Genomic DNA, 24,207 nt, shown 5'->3' with positions numbered 1-24,207 from the left:
TCCCAGTCAGTAGACACAAGGACATGCCAAATATGAGTTTTTGCATAAAATTTCAAGTTAAAATGTATAAATTTCACCTCTGTTAAAAGTTCTCTCATTTTCGGAGGGAAAAAACTATTTCTTCTATTTCTCTCAGGGCTCCCACATGAACTCAAAATGTAATTTCCCTGAGATATCCCAATGTTTTCCAGAATCCTTAATTTTTTCCACAGTACTCAATAACACTTTAAATTTATTTTACAATAGATTACATTTCCACCTGTAATCTCTCTTTTTTAAAAATTATTATAATCAGCTTTGATTTTTGTTATTTAGCATATCTTTTCTGCTACATCAAGACGATGAGGACAAGTGATGATATGATAAAAACTGACGGAAGAGACATTCACAAAGAACACCCACACTCAGGCCGGGACCTCTGGAAGTTATTATTAGAGATGGGACAGCTTAATTATTACTTTATTGGTATCAGTAATACTAGTGATAATTTTTCCAATCTGATAAATTTATAAGTAGTGTGTATTTTAGTGTAATATTCTGCCAAGTTTTGTTATTATTCTTATCATACAATTATTATGTCATGGTTTTGTAAAGTAAATGAGCCAATCCATGACAAAGTGATCCTACAACTCAAAAAGTACTATTTAAACAGCATTAAACTTAAAACTTTAGCTTTAACTTCGTGCAGAACACTAAATAGTTACTAATTTGATATTCATATGTCCTTGAAAGGCTATAAGAATTCAGATTAACAAAGAGAAGACAAAAAGGTAAAGGTCAAAAGGTAAAGGTGTTAGCACCACGCCATGAAGGCATATAGGGGGTGTGGGGGTAACACAACCAGTCATAATTTTTACGATCTCAATTGTCAGACCTTACTCTTTTGACTACATATATTTTGCTCCTGCGATCTATGGGCTTTTGTTATTGCTGAGAGCCCAGGAACCAGGCTAACGAGGCAAAAGAGCTCACTGCCAACAAAATCCTCTGTGGTAGATTATTTTATGTATGTATTTTATTTTATGTATTATTGTCCTTTAAGTCATCTCATCACCATTCATTCATCCCTATCATTGCAATTAGTCCTATGTTGAACCAAAATCAGTCAATGAATCAATAATGGTTGGGTAGGTCCCCGTGACAATGCAAGGACAATAAAGACTTATAAAAATTGTAATTAAAAACATATAGGTAAATGAGAAACTAACAAAATTACATTTTTAGACTCGCAATACCATGTATGAATGAGAAAAAAATATTCAGTTTTCAAAAACACGAATGCTTTTAGACATAAAAAATAAAGTACAGTCATAAAAGTTACGAGGATTTAGTGTTCATCCCAGTAAGGGATTAGTGTTCTAGGTTTAAGACAAAACCCCTTGAATCATTTAGTCACAAGCACTAATTGAGGAGGTGAAAGAACCAGTTGATTTTTGCTTCTCTCAAAAAATTCATATCAGTTCATTTTCTGATACTACTAACAAAACAGAATAAAATGGCAATTTGCGAATATAATTTAAGGACTAAGGTTGATTTTATTTTTGGGGTAACTGTTCTGAATGTTTAATGATATTTTGCACATTTTATAAAAGTATTTGGAAGTACTTCAGAATACTGGAAATGGTTCTAGGAGAAAGTTTCAAAGTTGGACAAGCTAATTAGCACAGTTAAAAGTTTCACTAAGTAGTATTTACCAGAGAAATTATGATTTGAAAAGTAGCTTATGCGAGCATCGGCAATTTGCATCAAGTCCCATGCACTCTTGGTGTCCGGTTGTCTCAGACATGGAGTTTCAGCAAATTTTATTCGAAACTCAAAGGGGATTTTGTGTTTGGAACTAAATTTGTTACGTGATCAGGTGCTGAAAGCATTTAGAGATGTTTGACTAATGACAAAGACTAAACCTTAATCTGCCTAACCTAACACCGAAAGCATTTAGCGACATAAATCTTCTTCGCACCCGATGCACATGAAGTGGATGACAGCAGCAGCCTGTACACAAGACAAGAGTGAACAAACGGCTGCTCGCAAACAAAAAAAACCATATGCGAATGTATGGAAGGGAAAAACTGTTGTCAAGATGCAGGAAGTATTCACTAAAACTCTTAAGTATGTGTTAACAGGTATAAATAGAACCATGTAAAAAATGACTGTGTACCATGATTAATTCTGAATTAAACAATTTGAACTTGGATGCAAATATTTTCACTTTTGAGAAACAGAAGTTTGCAAGTAATGCAAAATAAACATATATCTAAAGTTTATACCTTCAAAGCAGCTTGTGCAAAGCAAATTACTGAAGTTGTAGGTAGCTATTGATGTATATGGTAATCGTTATTATAAGCAGGCAGGAGCATATTCTAGCCCTTCGAAAGTACTTCATTAGGGACTCATTGATCAATTAGATGATTTTCCCTGAAATTTCCATGAGTATTTTATATTTTTAGAATTCCCTGAGATTTCCAGGTTCTCCAGGTTTTGTAGGTGCATGGTACCTACAATTAGTTCTCTCGCTATGTGTTTTTATATTATTATTTCCTTTGTGGCAAGTTTGCAAAAAAAAAAAAAAAATATGGGGCTGGAAGGTTCTCATCTGTAGAGCCTAGCACACGGGAGAGGCTTCAGTCCACTAGAGGTTACCTTTCCTGAATTCTTCCCTCACTTTATTACTTCATGGTGTCAAGGTTTTATAGTCTTGCTTAAATTTCAAAGACCATGGCATGTGCTAACCTGAGAGAGGTGGCATAGGAGTGGACTGGACTTATTACTAGAATATAGAATCACATGTGATTTCTTCATGAACTTTCTTCATGCAACTCTGATTAATGAGTGAAGATCTGACTGACTAAACACACGTAAAACCCAATTAAATGACAATGTGGATCCACAAGCTTATTGATCCACTCTCTCATAGATTAAAAAAGGGTCAGACTCAATATGTTTGTTGCTGTCATCTCTGTGATGACCTTTAAGGGAATGAGTGAAAATTCCACACGATTTGTACATTTATTTCAATATCATCGGAATGGGCACTGCTAATAAAAACAGGCTGGACAAGAGAGTATGAATTTCTCTTCATGTTGCCAGTGAAAGCAGTTATAAGTTCATTATTAAGCTAAGCCCTGCAACAGGTTAAGTTTGCAGCCGATTTTATATTAATTTGTACAGGCTAGTTGAGTTGTTGTTAAAGTCCAATGCATGCACATATAGGCTAATTGGGAGTGGACCTACAGATTAAAGTGGGATCCAAACCACTATGAGCCTCCACCGGGTATCGAACCTGGGACCCCTGATTGCAAAGCAATGATGCCACTGCTACATCATCGGAGAAGCCAGGATGCACAGACTACTGGCAATAAATAAGAGCCCAAATATTTCTAATATGGCCAGTAACACTCTATGGGGCCGCGGTGGCTCAGTCGGTAACGCGTCTAACTACCATGCTAAAGGTCCCGGGTTCGATCCCCGGCCGGTTCAAATCCCGGGAACTTTTCTAACGGTGGAAGCAGCCCCGGCGCCCACCCAGCGTCGAATAACATGGGTACCTGGGGGAAACCCTGGGGGGTAAAGGCAGTCAGGGGCGTGATGCTGATCACATCACCCCCACTCACGACCGGATAAAGAAAGTGTGGGGCGTTACCCCCACCCCCCCTATATGCCTTCATGGCGTGGTGCTATGCACAGGGGAACACTACCTTTTACCTTTTTTTTTTTTTTTACCTTTACCAGTAACACTCTAATCAGTCATTGTTAGAAAATGACTAATTGATATCATAAAATAACTGAATTTGTTCCTCAAATATAATGTCAGATTTTGGTTTTTAATCTTAAATATGAAACCACTATATAACTTTACTCTATGAAAAATTCTTAATATACTATCCATCTGGTAGCTTTTAAGTGGCTTGCTTAATTCACATTCTGGGGCCTACTGTCCACCAGTATTGAATCATCTTTCAGATATTCTTAATTAATTTAGATTGGTGCAAATTTCATTGAAAATGGTTAAGCAAGGAAACAGTTTAATTTAATGATCTCACAACATACAAATATCTTAATTTCTCCTTTCTACATGTATTGTAAATGAAGTAGTGGCAAAACTGGGCGATTATGTGCATGTGCGTACGTGAGAAGGTTCTAGTTGTTTGTAGGTGGAAACAATGTCGATGAGTGGAGTACCAAAAGCAGTCAGTTAAGCAAGTAGTTTTGGTGCTGTTCGTGGTTGTAGTGCAGAGCATTGTGCTCTAAAGCATAGGCTACATGGAACATGAACAGCATTCATGGATAAAAATCCAAGTGGCCTGCGGCAATGATGCACTACCATATTGAACAGTTGAATGATGGTAAATGAGTTTTGTGGCCTGACCGGTTGTCCGTCTGTTATGGAGGAGCAGGTGAAGTTAGTGTGAGTTTTCCTTGCAACTGATCATTGCTGGACTGTCAGGGAATTAATTATGTAGAAGTTGGACTGATCAAACCATGTGACACATCCTGAAGAAGAAACTGCATGAGGAAAATTGTGGCATGCTGGGTTCCCCATCCTTATGGTAGTGCAGAACTGGCACCGGTATGCAGTAGCTTACCACATCAAAAGGGATGCATTTCTGCAGCGTATTGTTGTAATTGCAGAGACCTGGCCAACAGCATACAAGCCCAAATTGAAGCCTCAATCAAATGAATGGCACCACCAAGGATAGTCACGACCAAAAAAATGGTACAAGAACCCAGTAGGGTAAAAATGATGCTGATAGCGGCATATGACCATGAGGGTGTCATCCTTAAATTCTTAATCATGGTGTACATGCAGGTGAAAACTCAACGCTGCGAACTACCAACGATCCCTTGGGCAGTACCTGCTTCCGGCTATGCGGCACCAGTCTTTCATGACAACGCTCTTTTTCATGTGGCAGGAACAGTGACCGGCTTGTTCAATAGGTGGCATTGGGAGGTCTTGGAAAATCCTCCCTATTCTCCTGGCATGAACCCATGTGACTTTAATCTGTTTCCAGGGTTGAAGGTAACCTCAGAGGCATCAGGTATCTAGATATTCCATCTCTGCTACATGCGGTAGGGTGCTCCATCACCAAGATTAATAGAAACAATCTTGCTAACAGCATACAACGGCTACCATAGATTTGGGAACAGGTATTGGACTATGTGGGGGATTACATCAAAGGGTTGTAATGTGCTTATGCATGTGGCTTCAATAAAATGTCTGTACTGCCTATGTTGTCACTACTATATTTACAACCCATGTATTTATGTAAAATAGATACTGTATGATACATTGTCCCAAATCCAATCTTACATGAAGAAACTTGTTTTTCTTAATAATGCAAGAGCAGTTTGTAGTAGAATGATTTCAATATATTTTAAGCTGGTAACCCAACATAATTTTTTAATGTTTTTGAAAATCAATCAGTGTATTTGAAACTGAATTGTATTAGCATTCTAAGAACATATTTTTCACTCTTATTTGTTTACTAGTTGTATACATACATCCATATGAACTTCAACATCCCACAAATTTTCCAACACAGTATATAACTCTGGACCTCATATATATCTGACCTTTCAGTGGTACAGATTAGAAATTTTACATATAGTTACAACTTGCCAACTACTACAGGTAAAACAAAACACAAACTTCATGCACAGATTCAAAATGACCGTATCCCTGGTTAGTTTCATGATATTACCAACATTTTATTCTATAAAAGTTCTATAAATTCGTATTATTCATGTTTAAATTGGTGAAATCGTGCTGTAAATCTGAAGTAATGCTAGAAGAATGACAACCAAAATTTAGACACATCTCATTATTTCTTGCAAAAAATGAAATTACATGTTCTTAAGATTAAAAGTTTTCAACTCTCTAAAATTTAATGAACTGTTGCTTTACATTTTTACAATCAGTGGAAATACAGTAAAAATTGGGAACTTCTGATGTTGCAAAATACTACCCTAGTTAAATATTGTATTCACTTACACCTGGCCACTGTTATTCTTGGGTGCAACAAGGGCAAAAAATTATGAAAAGGCCATCCAAATTTGAGACTATAATATTGCAATTTACCAAGGTATGGTACGTACACCAAATGGTAGTAGCATATAGTGTCACAGTTTTCAGAAATTACACATATAAGACACAAACACTTCACCAATTAGAGTTTCAGATATTTTTTTTTATAAAACGTGGATGACAAAATGATAACTACATTGGTTGTACAGTTAGTAAACAAACTTATAACCAATGAATGCCAAGGTGCAAACAACTCTCCAACTTTAGGAATAACTATACTATAAAAATAAACTTAATTATGGATTTTCAGCAAATAAGGTAACTACACCAAATGCTAAAAAGCATGACCATCACCACTATTTCTAAAAAATGACATCAGAATTTTAAGAACACACTGTACTCTTATTTAGTACATGAAAAAGTAACACACTCTCTCCATAGATGATAATTATATACATTTACTGGCATGTCATTACCGTTTAAAGATGCAACTTGAAGCTTCAAATGCTGCCTTTCAAACATGTTTAAATATTTTGAACTTCAATTGCACAAAGTTTGTACTCATAATATAAAATTCAAACATGACACATTCAATGACCTCTTCTGCACATGAAGCAGCCAATCTATTCATCATCACACTAAAGAACTATTTCAGCAAATTCTGTAAGAGCATATTCATTGGTGGAGGAGGTGATAAACGAAACTGCCCAAAACTAAGTAAAGTTATAACTTAGAAGCTTACAAAAGTGGAGTGTTTCCAAATGAAGAACACAAAAGAACATGCTTTGTCCATTTTTAGCCAAATTGAGGTCAAGATGTTATCAGATAGCTCTGTGAAGTGTCTTTCAAACTACAAATTGTACAATAGAATATACTTTTTCCATCTATTACAAAGAGGTTTTGAATGTGTATAGAGAGAAACAACATGCTCATGACCATGTAAACAGAGAAATAAAGTGCTCTCCTGTAAAATCAATACAATGGACAAAGCATGTTCATTCCTTCAAATATTCTGTTAGTAAATCGCAATCAAATGCCTAGTATAATGCTAACAAATTGGACAAGGCCGGTAAAATTCTAAAAAAAAAAAATGCATTTTCTTCTGCTGAACATTAAAATAAAGACCTCAAAATAAGCTGTTATACCAATTAATTTTATTCTGCTCCTATTCCACAGAAAAAGGTACGTAAAATACAATGACCAAAAAGTTTCTACATCCAAGCTGTGGACATGGTTAAGATAGAATTTGGCGGAATGTTGCTGCAACATGACTATTTTTACAATGCATCCACGCAGGAGAGAAAATGCAAAAGACTTCAAACTATGCCATACAAATAATAGTATCAATACGTATTAATGAAATTGTACAGATATGATAAATTGTGAATTGAAAAATTCTGGAAGATGTTGGGACACACTGCTGAAGGTAACATATAGTAACAATTATAACCATTGTTGACTACATATGTATATTAAGAATCACCTTTTCTAAATATTTAGAAGATAGAGAAATGTCATTAGAAATAAATCGTAGAACAACGAAATGTGAACAAAAATATCAGGAAGAATGTACTAACCAGAATTACAGAAACCAGTGAAACCTGAAGATTTTCCAGCAAAATGGCTCGACAAAGAAAAATATGAAGTAGTGGAAGTGAACATTGGATTAAAAAATGTTAACGGATCAAGTGGACACAGTACACAAATGCCTGTCAATGGTTTCTTGTAGGTGTTTGGTAATCTGTGACTTGTGACAGTTTTGGAATTTTAACCATAGGCTCAAACCATGTATACCATAGAGGCTACCCATAATCAAATAATCATGCTACAAGCTCATTTTGAAATGACTGATGACATTTGCTGCAAATACCACATTGGCTCAAATGGAATTTGGAAGCTTCATGAGTTAGTGCAAAAACACACCATAGAAATCAATAAATATGGGCATACATAGAATTAGCAATCACTCCCCCTTTTTCCCCATCAACAGAAAGCATCAAATTTTAAAAAAACAGTGGTTAACTTAAAAGTCCAGAACTACAATATGTGTCATTATGTAAAAAAAAATCATTGAACACGATGGAAAGCTCTCTACACCAATGTACAAGCTTTTCAAGTGTTCAGTTTAAAACTGGTAGGATGAAATGCTCTGCGTGGCTAAAGAGCCAAAAATCAATATCAAAGGAGAAAGAAAGAAAAGATCCTTCGCCTGCTACAGTAGAAATGGAAATCTGTAACTTCATGCTGAGGACATGAAAATATTTTCCAGTATCGATTCCAGGGTATGAAACCTTATGCTGAGATCATTTAAGATTTCTACCATGAAATTGCTCTACTTGAGCAATTATTTCATGTTCTATTCCATTCCAAAAAGAAATGTTTGCAATTCAAAATTATGCACATATTTCATGTCTGTTGTCTAATGAAGAACTAAGAGCTCAGAACCCTTGATCAAAGAAACATTTTAATTCATTCAACCATACACATTATTGCTCCCATTATTGTCCACACTGAATGAGAACAACACTTCCTTTTATGCAGGCCATTTCCAATCTCACTCTGGTAGAACAAGTAATTTTTTTTTTTAAAGTTATGATGTGTATGAAACAAACTTAAACTTTTTATACTTCTTCATGGTGCTTTTCTCAGTAATATAATGCGATATGAAATCAAATAGCACCGCTGTCTTCTTTGCAAGCACAGCAAAATATATCATATACTATTCACAAGAACTTACACAGAACCGCTTTTAAATATCCACTCATTTTCATATCTCACAACTCCAATGTTAAAATACATACATACAAATAACACAGAAGCAAGAACTACAGATCAAATCTACACTACAATGTTCAATTTGGATACCATTTTCAATGGAAGGAAAACAATTTCTAAATATTTTTGTAACATTCCTCATTTTTACCAGCTGTTTGTTATCAATGATTGATCTTCGAACGTAAAAAAAAATGCATAAAGTTTTATTATATTAATTTACGATTCAAGTGTGTGTGTAGAAAGCAAGAAATTAGACAAGCAATTTGGGGAAAAGAAATAGCAACTACGTCTAAAATACGATGGGCCTATAAAAGTAGCCACAAACAGTTTTGACTTCCTCATATTAATTTACTTAATGGAAATATATTTATTTATTTATTTATTTATTTATTTATTTAATGCAAAGATCCACTATTTGCTAGCTCTTGCAGATTAGATACACACTTTCCTTCCATTTGTAAACTAATAAATAACTATTTTCCAATGACATTTTGGTACTTTCAGTAATTCACATTCCAATTGTACCCAAGATTTTTGGTAAGGGGAGATACGACTGATGTTAAAGGAAACATGTGAGACCTCCGCACTGTGTACTATAGAGCGACCACAAGGAAAAGAACCTTCGATGAAAAGTCTCCGCAAACCTTTCCCTTCCTCCGTTCAGCTATGGCCATAAAGCATGCTCCAATCTGTCCCTCCCCTCCATGTGGGAGTACGTTGTACAGGAGTCGCGGGTTTGCGCAGGTTTTTTTTGCTTGTGGTTCCACTAGGTCAAGGACTACTGCCGGCTGTCACGTATTGTTCAAATTCAATTGTAACGTATTTTCACACACTGTAGGGAACAATAGTTCTACTTTGGATTGATTGAAATAAAAAATATGCTTTTTTTTTAAATTTTCTCCCACTTTTGGTTAACTGTGAAGATGGGATGAGTGATGATGATATGATGAAATTGATGAATGGACACTCATAAACACCCAAGCACAGGCCAGGATTCGAACCCAGGACCTCTGGCATCACAGTACGATGTGATAACCACTACACCGTGGAGGCCGGTAGATGTAAAGTTTTATGGGGGGTTACTATTTTACAGACAGGCTGATATATCTATATCACGTAATACCTATACAGTACACACTGACATGTCCAATTTCTATTATATACATACATACATAGGAATATCAGATATAGGCAAATCAGAATTATCCTATTTTAGATTTAAGTCTGCTTTGTGCACACGTAGCCTAATCAGGCACTGGATTTACAGTATAAAATTAGTTCCGAACCACTATGAACCTCCACTAGATATCAAACCTGGGACCACTTGATTATGTGTTCGATATAGGAATATCACATTACACTGAAACTCTCCCATACTGATTTGATACACTATTTGTCTTTACAACATTTAAAAATTCATTTATGTTGTTACTGCATTCAAAGAGGTTTGTTTTCCCTCACATTTTGACATTGGATTGCTGAGTATCCTGGGATTTTGCATAACTTGTAGGATATGGGTATTCCAGACAGTACCATTTATAAAATTAAGCTCAAAATTTCATTTGATTTAATACTATTTCATAACAGAATATGAACATTATAGTGTCATAATTTTGCATTTTATGTTTCTTCTATTCATTAAACTAATGAATCCACTGTGCAGTTAGGTACATTTATATTGCCAGGATTTGTATCAGTGATTAAGCCAAGTAATGCCAAGTAACGTAAGATTCTGTGTAAAGAGCACAGAACTTTATGCCAATTTGCCTGTGTCCTGCTGCTTTGTTGTTCTTAGTTTATACATGTTAATTTTTGTTCTGGTCACCTGCCTTCCTTGCAATGTAGCAATCTACAGTCGCAAACACTGAACAAAACATTCAAACCTTTACTGTCACAACTCTAAATACTTGCACATTAACAACAGACTGAAACTATATCACATTGATATTGTGTTCCTTCCATTGACTATGTATCCAAATCAAAGTAAAAAGGATGAGAAAAACCAAATGTAGTTGTGGAAGGTGCAAATAACATGGATATATTCCATGTGGTGTGAACCACATACATATGATTATAATTATTATTACAACAGAACTGAATGCTTAATCTTATAATACTGAAACAGGTAATAAAATTAAATCAACATTAATGAACTTATAAAAACGTTGAATCTGCAATAGTACGTGGATCATTTTCTGTCATTCCATACTATCACAATGAAGATACAGGTATGACAAAGTTTTCAGACTGAAATTATGTTGAGTTTTGAGGTTGACAGTAAAATTGGGGGTATATCGATCACTTCACATATCTTACTGAGTATGTGAAATAGATGTTTTTCAAATCTAATTTGTTTTTGTTCATTACAAGTTTAGAATGGAGCAATGTGTGCAAGCCGTAAAAACGTGGGAAAATTGCAAAAGAAATGTATGAAATATTAACCTTTAGCAGATGGGAGCCTCACGTGCCTTTATTTCCATTGAAGCCCTCGCCTTTTCAAGCGTGCACTTTTCAAACTTGCTGCGAAGTACAAAAAAAATCATAGCTTGATGAACTAACTGTCATAGAGAGATGAAACTGGTTTTGTTTTCTTTCTGCAAGATGGCTTTTAGCGGAGGTAAAATATTTATACATTGTGCCCCCAACAATTAGTGTTACAGGAAGAAGAAAACTAATTTCCTTTTTCAAAATTGTGTCCCCTCAATAGAACGAAAAACTGTAGTATGGCAGTATAAATTATATAAAGCAGCAGTGTTGCCATCTTCGGGGCAATGTCCGGAATTTCGCATTTAGCATCGACCCTATGGAAGCTGGATGGACCAAATTTGGAGGGAAGCACGACAAAAGACCACTATATGAGGATATGTAATGCTCATGCCACAACTTACGGCATAATTATGGAAAATTAACTTTGGCCCTTTACCCTCACTTACCCCCTGGACCCCTAATTGTCAGATATTACTTAAAATGTTGATTTCTACTCATTCTTACATTTAGAATTTAATTTTTTCAAAAACATGTAGTGTTTGAACAGTTATAGCTTTTTATCATTAATTTATCATATAGTAACAGATAAACAAAGGGCTTTTTCAAACAGCACTTGTTAATGATAGTAACAATGGATATATTGTTTTGTAATTCAGTACGCAATACCTTTGGAAGTATACTGATGAACAAAAAAGACATAACTGAAATATAGTGTATAGTTTTCAAGAAATGGCATGTTAATTGCTGCCATGTGCTACCACGTGGTCTGGGCAAACTTTGACAATCGGGCCTTTCTCCCACATCCATCCTGAATCCTTAATTGTTGGACATTGCTTAAAATGTTGTTTTTTTACTCATTCTTGATTATAGAATTTAAACATTTTCAAATTCCGCTAGTTAATAAGAGTGACAATGGATATATTGTTTTGTAATTTGAGTATGTCATACCTTCATATATATCTTAAAGATCAAAAAAGACAGAACTGAAATATCATGTGTAATTTTCAACAAATGGCAGGTTAATAATTGCTGCGGTGCATTGCTGCTCAAAATATTGACCATCCGTCCTCAACGGAAATACAGGCGTTGTTCAAATTTGACCATCCGGATGCTAAAGGTTAAAAACTACCTATGGTGTTACCAATATGAACCTGAGAACAAATGTCAGAAGAGTACGCAGTAGTGCTCAAAAAAAGAAAAAGTTTGTGTGCAAAATTCAAAAGTGAAGACAATGTTAATCATGTTATTTTTTAATCAGTAGGCATTTGGGCCTCTAGACCCTTTCAACAATGTGTATTACACAGAAGTTCTTAAACTATCTGTACACAATCAAATGAAAGCCAAACAAATCTTTAAATGGCATGCTTACAGAAAGTGATGCCAGAGTACACATCATGTTTCTTCTTGCATTCATGGTTTCTGTCCAAGAATTTCTAAATAGGAATGGTTCTACTTAAAGCCTTCCGTGACCAACTGTCAACCAATCAGAGCACATGCTATTGAAATATATTATCGAAAAGAAGGATTGAGGTATAGAATGCTATTTATTCATTTTCTGTGGTGAAGAGTAAGTGACGCGAAAAGTACAAATGCATGTTATTACTTGCAAAAAAGAATAGGAAGGGGTGGGGGTGGAACATTCTCATCTGTATTTATTTATGCAACAAAGAAAGATATACAGATGGAGGACAAAATAATACGAACACCTGTGAAAAAGTATGCCACATGTCACACCGGCAGTACAGCAGCACCACCTGGCACTGATGTCTGCCACCTAGTGGCCGAGCAGGGGAAGGAATTAGTCTGTCAACCGCATTCGTCTGTCGTATGCTCTCAAGAGACGCTGCAATGCCAGACCTGACAGAGTTCCAAAGAGGCACAATTGTTGGAGCACGTTCAGCTGGAGCCACGGTGACAGAAACCGCAAACCTTTTGGGTGTGCAAGGAGCACAGTATCAGCCGTTATGACAGCGTACACAACACAAGGTAAGATGGCATCTTCAAAGCACAACAGTGGACGAAAGACAAAGCTTGCTGCTCGGGATAGGAGGATGTTGAAGTGCATAGTGGCCCGAAAGCACAAGCAATCGTTATCAGGGATAACATCTTAAATGAACAGGCATCTCCTGGACCCCATTTCAACCAACACTGTCAAAAGGGAACTCCATGCTACAAACATTCATGGCAGAGTGACAATTCGTAAGCCGTTGGTGACATCACGTAATGCTTTCAAGCGACGACAAAGTTGCAAAGCTCACAGAAGTTGGTCCCCACAGCAGTGGCAACAAGTCATCTGGTCTGATGAATCAACATTCACGTTATATATCAGACCACCGGGCACGTTTATATGTGGAGAACGGCCCGAGATGCATTCCATCCTGACTGCCTCTTGCCGACTGTGAAGCATAGAGGTGGGTCCATTATGGTATGGGGTGTGATATCTTGGCACCACTTGTTTTTCTGCATGGGAAGATCAACACCAATCATTATCAGAGCATTCTGGGGGATCATCTCTCTCTAGCCCGACCCTGTGGCCGAGTGGTTAGTACATCGCGCTGCGACGCCAAGGGTCCCGGGTTCGAATCCCGGTCGGGCTTGGTTGTTTGTGAATGTCCATTCATCAATTTCATCACTCATCCCCATCTTCGCAAATTAGCCAAGAGGCACAAAACGCGAAGTAAAATAAACTAAATCAATCAATCAATCAATGGGGGATCATCTCCATCCTTTTGTGCAGACTTTATTTCCTGGGGAGCGGCCGCTTTTTCAAGACTAAAACACTCCTATCCACACTGCTGGGTCTGTCCAAACATGGTTCGAAGAACATGACGAAGTAGAACATCTTGAATGGGCCCCACATTTGTGGGGATATTTGGAGTCTGCCTCCAGCCACACTTTCGGAATTGGAGACTGCAGTGGAGGAAGAATGGCTCCATATTCCCTTAAACATTGTGCATGACCTCTATGCGTCCATCCCAAGTCGCATACAAAGTGCATTTCAGTCATAGGGTGGTCCAACCCCATATTAATAGATTTTCTCTAATTTCACAGGTGTTCGTATTATTTTGTCCCCCATCTGTATATATCTACAGCAGTGAGTGATGTAATAATAAAATATATTCGATAAAAAATGTTACATTTTACAGTTAGTTATCTTAAACTGTAGTTTAGATAAACAAAATGAAAAACAACTATATAAATATCTGTGGAAATGAGATTTGACGAAATTATTTTGTCATTGTGTTTACATTGGTTTTATGGTCTCAGATTACATTTAGACTAGAATACTGAGAAAATTCATCAATATCACACTTCTTTCGAGTTTCTAATATACCCTACATCTTCCTTTGGAAAAAAAATCCATTATCTTTGTTACGACTAATCATTAGTCTGTCTATTTCTTTCACGCAATTTGATCGTGTACGGATGGCTTTACTTGCCTTTTCAAACTAATCCGATGGGTTAGACTAGACCCCAGTACAGCTGGAACCTTTTCACAAAACAATGGTCCATGTCACAAGACGATCATTGTTAAGCAGCTTCTGGCTACAAAAGAGGTTGTTACTACTAATCCCCTACTTTATCATTTTCACATATCACTGTATTGGTAAGATTGACTCAATTACATTTTAACATGAGTACGTCCACTTAGGTTTCAATTTCACAATTTATTTAATTTTTATTTTTTTTCACTTTACAATCCATTATTTTAGGCCCCAATACCACAGACAAATGACAGTTATATGTGTACTACAAGGCTTGTTTTGCCAGGTTGAGCATCATCCATGCAAACTATTGGGCATTTGAGTGAAAAACTCTTGCAGCAGCAGCACTCTAGTAACAAAAGCTGTACATCAAAAATATATGAGTTGCATGAAGGATCATTTTGTGGAATAAAAACTAAAATTTCCCTCTCTCTGTTGGCTGTGGGTATTTATAGCACCAGTCCGTAAACTTTATTGTCACACCTTGTATGCATTCTCTGTTTTATATTCTTTGCTCTAATTTTAAAACAGTTTTCATCAAATAGACCTGGACACTTAGCTGCCTTTTAGCTCCTAATGATTAAACTTAGTTGCCAAAGTTGAAACCTAATATCAAAATGAAAACTTACTCACCAAATTATATCTCAATTAAAAAATAAAATACCAATGTGTGAAATGTGTAAACATTATTTTGAAATTTGATAATGATTACATAAAATTAACAGAATTTGCAGTTCATTGCAAATTCTTCAAGTCTATAAACCACATTGTCAAAAAAAACTGTCCATCACTTTTTTATGTTCATAAAATTGAGTGATACAATGCCATTTCTGTCAAAAGATTGGGGACATTTGTTAGATATAAAATATTTTAATCTCTACTTATCCTATCCCTTCAATGTTAGGCAAGTGCATTTTTTGTACAAAAAATAAATGAGTAGGAACTTTGCAATAACTTTTCAGAAGTCAAATATCAGAGTACTTTACCATACTCTACTTTATATTTTGAATGTTAAAATTACAAAAGGTGGCCAGAGCATGGTGCTGATCACATCACCTCCAAAATGGCAAAGGTGAAGAATATGTGGGACCCTATCCCCAGATCCCCTAAATGTGCCTTCATGACAACAGTGCTATGTGCAAGGGGGAGCTTTACCATTTAAAATTATATATATTCATGGCCAGTAAAACACCAAGTAAGAAATTAGCAAACTACTTTATGATTTCCTCTCACCATCAAAGAAGATCGCTTTCCAGTCAATGAAAGTGGCAACTTGAAATATTTACATAGAGGAGTATTTACATGATACATTCTACTTCCTTGCAATATCAAGTACTGCATTCTTACAGTTATTCTCAAGGTTTTAATCGTCCTCATTCTTGTGTTAAACAAAAGAAAGAGCTATTCAGAATTTTATCATAAATTCTTTTAAAATTTGTAATATATGCTAGAACAGTATTTGAAATTAATCCATGATGCGAACGCTGCAACTTCCACAACTATGATTTTCCTCATCGCAACAATTAAAAACAAAATGTATTTCTTACCTTGCCCGGAAGTCCCAGCAGAGCCATCTGGACCTGAAGAGTTCCCTAGTATATTCTGATTATTGATCCCTGAAAGAAAGACAAAAATTATGAGCAATAATCGTTCCTATATAGTCTGTATTTTACATAAGTAGTATTATTCGTTTATTGTAATAAGAAAATATGAGAGAGACACCGAGATGTTTGTTGCATGGACAAAAGTACCATAAATTCTGAGACTTTTTTAGCATTAAAATAATCGCACCATGCATGAAATTGGATCTTCATTTATTAAATTTTAGATGCTGAATGGTAGCTATGTTTACCACTTGGGCTGAGCCAATACCACCATTTGCCGATACAAATACCCTGACTGATTCCAACCAATACTGGTGCCGATACTTGTATAATTGCAGTATATAACAAAGGCTAGTTACTGATCACATTCAATTAATGCCATTAAGTAGATCCCAAATTTCATGTAGCATTATAGCACTTTAAAATGTCTTGTGACATTTTATGTGAACTTCTTTCTGGAACCAGAGGATGCAGAAGAAAAAAAAAAGTAGTTTTTAAAGTAATTTGCAAATCAGCCCAGCATGATAATAATGCTGGTTTTGAAAACTTCCACATTCTTGCTCCACTAGTTTGGCAATGAATGGTTTATTTCCACATATCGTTGACCAAGAGGCAGTTACATGCCTCCAATGTCACATTTGGGCACAGTACTTTCACGTTAGTCCTGTCTTTGATCTTGTTGTATGCTTCCCAGAAGGGTACAGCATTTCTCGGAAATCTACACGGAATCCCTGTGTTGGACCCCTCAGTCACAAGGAAGGGTGAACGAAACTTTGAAAAGGACAAAACTTGACAAATGAGTTGTTTCTCTTGGGTGCTCTTCTAGCCATTAAAGATCATTGGTATCGGCAAAGAAAATTAAACCGATACTTACAGATACCCTACTTACCACCTCAACGTGGCAGCATTTCTACATTCTTCAAAACTACATATATATTTCGGTTGTCTTTTTTGTTCATTTGTATACATACGAAGGTATGACACACTCAAATTACAAAACAATATATCCATTGTTACTATTATTAACAAACACAATATGGAAATATCTGTTTTCCAACACAGTATTGTGAGATAGATCTTATAAAATTGGGTATAACTCGGCAACGCCTCTTTTTGCTGATGTATATAACTTACATGTAATAATGAGAACGAAAGAACATTTCACAACATGAGAAAATTCAGGGTCAAGTGGGAAATGCCGAATTACCAAAATTTCCCAAAAATTATGGCTCTCGAAAATGTTGTGGAATTTCCAGTTCTTCAAAATTGGGGAACGGGTATGCTAGAAGCGAACTTCTGGAATCTTTCCACAAGCTGGCAGCACTGATGCTCTTATAAATCATTACTTTTTTATTTCTTCCCCCAAGAAGTATCAGTCTGATTTCAAAATAAACTTTGCATGGTTGTAAGAATGTACTGCTACATTCTTCTTCTACTACTTCTTCCATTAACTTTTGTTTTTGGGACATAAAATGTACAAATTTTATCTCCATTAAAAACCCTGTCATTCCCAAAAAACACATTTCATGTTTCTACAACAATTAGGTCTGGTTCTAATATGAGGGTAGTTTTGGATGAAACTTCGTGTAGTAGTAATATATCCTGTAGGTACTAGCACACACTAGCCAGCCATCTCACGAAAAAGCACTCCAACCTATCAAAGATTTCTAACTGTGCCTCATGAGGCAAATATATTATCCAACTGCCAAGTACACGGTGGCCAGGTGGTAGCTTATGAACCACCTTATGAATTTCATGTGCTGAAGGTTCTGGGTTCAATTCCTGTTGGGTTACACTTACTTTTATTATTAACTCAAGCAATTGTTTATTACATTTTATTTAATAACATTGAAATAAACATGAAAAAAAATGGGGGAAATGCTCAGTTTAATTTTCTCATCATTTTACAAACATTTGCATGTTAAATTACCCACATGTTACTTTCAACAAAATACTATGCATAGCAAAAGGCATGCATTTTCTTTTTTGATAAAATGTTCAAGAAACAAAACACAGGAAAACTATTCACATGTCATACCCTATTTGTTGCTAGTTTTCATAGAATAAAGAATACAAATTTTCCTCCTCACTTCCCTCACAATAAAAGCCATTTTTTTTGAATGGCCAGTTCTTTCAGAGTGTTATCTATGTATATCCGTAGGTTTATTAAATATATATATGTAGTATAAACATATTCACATAACTAGAGTAGTTTTGCATACATTTTTAGAGTTTTCGAAATTTCACGCAAATTGGACAAAAATTGTAAGAGAATTTGAAAAAAAATCCAATATCGTGGATCCGCGATTTTCTTTTTTTATGCTATCAAAAGATGAAGTCGACCCTGTCTTGCAATGGACGTAGAGAATAGATGTGCAGAATTTCGTCTAATTTACTCAAAAATCGTAAGAGGTATGACGAATCGATAATTACCAACGAAATGGAAGTTCAGCCACTATATTTCTTCCATTTTTCAAAAATTTGAAAATCTAGCATCATATTTGCAAACAGCGACATAGAGAACGTTCGAATAGGAACATCTGCAACAATACCACAAGGATTAACACTGCTGTTAAAAGAAAATAAATAAACAAACGAAAAATTGGTCACTTCCGTGTCTATTTTTGAATGAAGTCAAATAAGTATGATACTACTGTGCAAATATCTGAAAGCCATTACTGTCACCAATGCAGGGCCAGAAAGTTCAAAACAGCTAATTTTAGCAAAAGAATAGGCTGATTGGCAACACTTCTCGTTGAGTCTGCTTGAACAACAGACCCTGCCACATGCAACAAAATATAGTCCACTTTCTAACTTGCAAAAATAGAACATTCCTTCAACACAATTGTAATTATCGTACTCTAGAATTATCATAACCAATATTTAGTATGTAAATGAATTCCAGGTTGTCATAAATACACAAGACGTGACAATTTTTACTCTGGGTACAACATGCATGCGTAAAGGCTGGGCAGGTGGGAGGGAATTACAGTTTGTGCAAGATGGATGTTTGCGTTGGCTACGTTAAACTTTGCAGCGGGAAACCGTTGAAAAGCACCGAGAAACAAATTGTATTGAATGTGTTCGCAAAGTTTTGCGAGAAATATCCAACTATGGTTATCCAGGATGTGATGAAATTTACATCTGAGTTTACTGGTGTGTCTGTTAAGAGTATAAAATCTGCTCGCAGTGAGGTTCTAAATAAGGGCATTTTAACATCACCAGGTAAAAAGCGTCAACGTCAAAAGCCTGTGTTACAAGTTCAGTGCGATGAGTTTGCGAGAAGTGCCATCCGTCGTAAGATTCATCACTTTTTTGAGAGGAACGAAACGCCAACAATAAATAAAGTGTTGGTGAGTATGAATAGTGATCCGGATCTGCCGAACCTTAAGAAAACAAGTTTCCACACACTTCTGAAAGAAATCGGCTTCGAGTTTGTGCAACGCAACAGAAAAAATAATATTGTTGACCGAGAAGACATATTGTTGTGGCGCTGGAACTACCTGAGGAAAATACGCGAATACAGGTGGGAGGGGCGAAAGTTGTATTTCCTTGAAACGTGGGTGAATGAAGGTCATACTGTTTCTAAGGTGTGGGTAGATTCTGCCGTAAAATCTAATAAACAGGCTTACCTCTCAGGATTAACCACAGGGCTAAGAAACCCGACCGGCAAAGGCAGACGCCTTATTGTGTTGCATATATTGGAAGTGAAGATAGATTTTTAGAGGGTGGGGAATTCATTATGGAATCTAAAAAACCTGTAGATTACCATGAAGAAATGACGGGTGACATTTTTAGAAACTGGTTAAAGAAAATTTTACCTTTCCTTTCACAGAACAGTGTGATCATATTAGATAATGCATCCTATCACCGTGTTAAGTTGGAACGTATTCCTAACAAGCAGTGGCTTAAAAATGATATTATTGAATGGATGGATGCAAAAGGTATCGAACGCCGGCCAAACATGGTGAAAGATGAACTCATAAACGAGATAAAAGAGGCTAACATTCACCATGTTTATGATAAGTTTGTTGTGGATTCAATGGCTGAGCAGGAAGGCTCTCCCCTTATCATTGTGTCCTGAATCCTATAGAGCATGTTTAGAGCCAGGTAAAGGGTCATGTTGCTCGGAACAATAAAACATTCAAATTGAGTGACGTCAGAACTTTGCTTCATGATGGTATTAGGCTGGTAACTGCTGAAATGTGGAAATCGTTTATACGCCATGTGGAGAAAGAAGAGGAACGCTTCTGGGAATCAGATTACATGTGCGACACGGTTGTGGACCGACTTGTTATCAATCCAGCTGATAGCAGTAGCGGCGGCATCAGCAGTGAAGGGGAGGAATCTATGGAAGGAATTGACTTTCTGTCTCTGCTTAGGCAAGTAAAACACTTTTATATCTTCAAATTAAATTCTTAAGTACAGAAGTTCAGCTTATCTTGTGAATAGTTATAGTTTTCCTTTTTATTTAATTTCTCGTAGCTTGTAACATTGCTTAGCGCCAACTTTCTCTCACACGTGGTGGAAGCAGCAGAAGCTTTGCGATCATCCAATCGCTGAAGCCTGGCGGAGTAATACCTTTGCTCTTGTGTTTACAGTGCAGTCCCTTCTAAGCACGGAAAACGTATAGCAGATTTTTGTGCAGAGGGTATACAAAAATTCTGTACCAAAGTGTATCGGAAATAAAGGTGATTACATAGACATAAATTTGGTGTGTAGAGTAACCAACACTTCTGGATTGTAACAATACCATTGACCTTCAAAATAATTGTTACAACACAGAAGTGCATGTGGTTGTATAATATGTGTACAAGCAATAACCATTTATTATTTTCTTCCTTAACGTTAGCAGACAAGAGCCTCTCCCATGCATAAGCATCTCAGGATGGAAACTTTTCACATGTGAGTTATTCCATGCCAAATCAACACAGATATGTGCACTTTTCAACCCGAACATCTCAAGATTTTCATGAAATTTGGGGAGTTGAAACTATGCATGGAACTTAGTAACTGAAAAATTTTGAGTCTCGTTTGTCTTGTACTTGTAAAATTATTCAAGGTCGAAGTTTGTAGAAATTGTTTCATCCTGAGCTCGTTTAGCTGTACTAAATGTGCTGTAACTCCACTCCAATTAATTTTACAGTTACAAGACAAATGAGAATCAAAATTTTCACGGTTGCTAAGTTCAATGCATACCCAATTTCATTAAAATCGGAGATGGTCAGGTTGTGGGCTGTGTTGATTTTGTATGTAATGACTGATGCACACTTTTTAAACTTGTCATGATGTATAAAAACAATCTTAACAGGAGAACTAATTTCCATAGAGATGAAACTGTTTTTTTTTTAGTGTCTTTAATAAAATGCCTCTTGGTGGTTGTGAAGTTTATACAATTTACCTCCCAATAACTATAGTTAAAAAACAAAGAAGAGAATCAAAAGTTTACACAAAAATAAATTTATTTCAGTACGCCTATGTGGCCACCACAATACATCAAAGCCAACGAAAAATGTATAGCAGGGTGGCTACTCTAGGACCATGATAAAATTCAAGTATAATTCCCGGTTTTCAAGGAGAACTTTCCAAAAATTCAAACAGATGTTTTCTTTATTTCAACCTTACATATTACCAGCTCTCAACATCCACACTCAAATATATTAATAATATAAAGGGTCTATGTGATTCGAACATCCAAAATTTCTGACTCCATTAAACGGTATATGTAATATAATTAAAATATTTAATTTAAGGTGCTGAGTTTCTATTTACAATCAGAGGTGCAACCACGAATTATTGTCTGGGGGGAGGGGCAAGTACCAGAATAAACGTACTAATAATAATAGTGTTAATAATATTATTATAACATTATGATTATTATTATTGATTTACTTTATTTTGCTTCGCTTCTTGTGCCACTTTTGGCTAATTTGCAAAGATGGGGATGAGTGATGATATGAAATTGATGAATTGAACAAACATCCATGTCCAAGCAAGGATTCGAACCCAGAACCAACATTATTATTATTATTATTATTGGTGGTAGTGGTGGTTGTAGTAGTAGTAGTAGTAGTAGTAGTGGTGGTAGTAGTAGTAGTAGTGGTGGTAGTAGTAGTAGTGGTGGTAGTAGTAGTGGTGGTGGTGGTGGTTGTAGTAGTGGTAGTAGTGGTGGTAGTAGTAGTAGTGGTGGTAGTAGTAGTAGTGGTGGTGGTGGTTGTTGTTGTTGTTGGTGGTGGTGGTAGTAGTAGTAGTGGTGGTAGTAGTAGTGGTGGTTGTAGTAGTAGTGGTGGTTGTAGTAGTGGTGGTGGTGGTTGTTGTAGTAGTAGTAGTGGTGGTTGTTGTAGTAGTAGTAGTGGTGGTTGTTGTTGTAGTAGTAGTAGTAGTGGTGGTGGTGGTTGTTGTAGTAGTAGTAGTAGTAGTGGTGGTGGTTGTAGTAGTAGTGGTGGTGGTGGTGGTTGTAGTAGTAGTAGTGGTGTTGTTGTTGTTGTTGTTGTGGTGGTGGTGGTGGTGGTAGTAGTAGTAGTAGTAGTAGTAGTAGTAGTAGTAGTAGTAGTATCAAGACCTTATTATCCTTGTAAATTAAGCAAAAAGTGGGAGGAGAAGTTGGTGCTAAAGCATTTGTGTTCGAACAAACTATTTGAATTATTTTTTCAACACGTTCAATTTCACATTAATAATGGAAAACAAGCACGTAAACTATTTTTGAGACAGAATATGCTTGATAAATGCATTCCAAATATAATTCTTTTTTTACATTATCATGTATATCTTTCATGAGCGATATATGTATATGCTCATGTACAACATATATGCAACATGGAGCGATGTGGACACTAAATTGTTTACGTATTCAAAGTTTCTTTAATACATATTATATACAGAATATATTATTTAAATACATTACACAACCAATTCATCCAGCTCGCAATAAACCAACAGCAAAAATTACATAAATTGTCTCTCAAATGTGCAAGCTCCCTTTCCTCAAAAAAATTGTTTATATATTTAAAAGAAAATCAATTAAGACAAGTCTTATTTCTCTGTCTGGTAATTTACAATACAATACATTACAGAAAACAACCATAGGTTGCGAGCGAAGGGAGCAACAAAATTTTTGGATCCAATTCTTTGCAGGCTGAAATCAATATTGATTTAATAGAGTGCAAATAATTTAATGGCATGCCAATGCATTCTCTCTTTTACAACTTTTGTGCCTCCCCGATGGTGTAGTGGTAACATCGTTGCCTTTTGACCAATGGGTCCAGGGTTCGATACCCGGTGGAGAGACATGGCACATTTCTTTTTCGGATCCCACTTTAAACTGTAGGTCCAGTCCCGATTAACCTTTCTGTGCATAAGTGGACTTAAAACCACAAATTAATCAAAAAAATTTAAAACTTTTTTCATTTAGATCGTTGAGCGCCCAAGGCCGACTCCCGACAACCCCTAGCTATGGTTATGAACTTGATAAGACTAAGAAAAGTAGGAATCGTGAGCGATGCAAGCAAGAAAATTTTACAAAAGTATTTTTATTTGCATAAAATGTGAAGTTGTGGGTGGTAGTTGCCCCCCTGCAGATTCACTTGGCTGTCAATGTTTGCCCCTAGAACTCATTTCCGTCCAAGGTTGGGAGGCAATGCCCCCTGTCCCCTGTGGTTGCGCCACTGTTTAAAATTCCACATAATCAGTCTCGAAATACATCTACAAACACAAGTCACAGATATTACGAGATGTACTAATCTACAAAAAATTGTTAATTGTCAAACTCAAATTTACCTAATCAACCTCAAGATATCTTGCAATAATCTTTCATATGTCAGATTGTTCTGGAAAG

The 24,207-nt window shown here is 36.1% G+C and overlaps 1 protein-coding gene across 13 annotated transcripts in view; it reads right to left on the bottom strand.

Annotated features, from left to right (window-relative positions):
* The window catches only part of LOC145986393 (uncharacterized), a 130,906-nt gene that overhangs the window by 71,761 nt on the left and 34,938 nt on the right, over nt 1-24,207 (bottom strand). For all 13 annotated transcript variants that reach the window (XM_083120354.1, XM_083120352.1, XM_083120351.1 and 10 more), the window contains exon 5: nt 16,317-16,385. In XM_083120354.1, coding sequence (XP_082976480.1) covers nt 16,317-16,385 — 69 coding nt within the window. The remainder of the gene's footprint in view (nt 1-16,316; nt 16,386-24,207) is intronic.

This window comes from Lepisma saccharinum, chromosome 4, assembly GCF_977018435.1.
Source record: "Lepisma saccharinum chromosome 4, izLepSacc3.1, whole genome shotgun sequence".
Classification (NCBI taxonomy): domain Eukaryota; kingdom Metazoa; phylum Arthropoda; class Insecta; order Zygentoma; family Lepismatidae; genus Lepisma; species Lepisma saccharinum.
The sequence above is the reverse complement of the archived record's forward strand: the minus strand, read 5'-3'. Positions and strand labels throughout refer to the sequence as shown.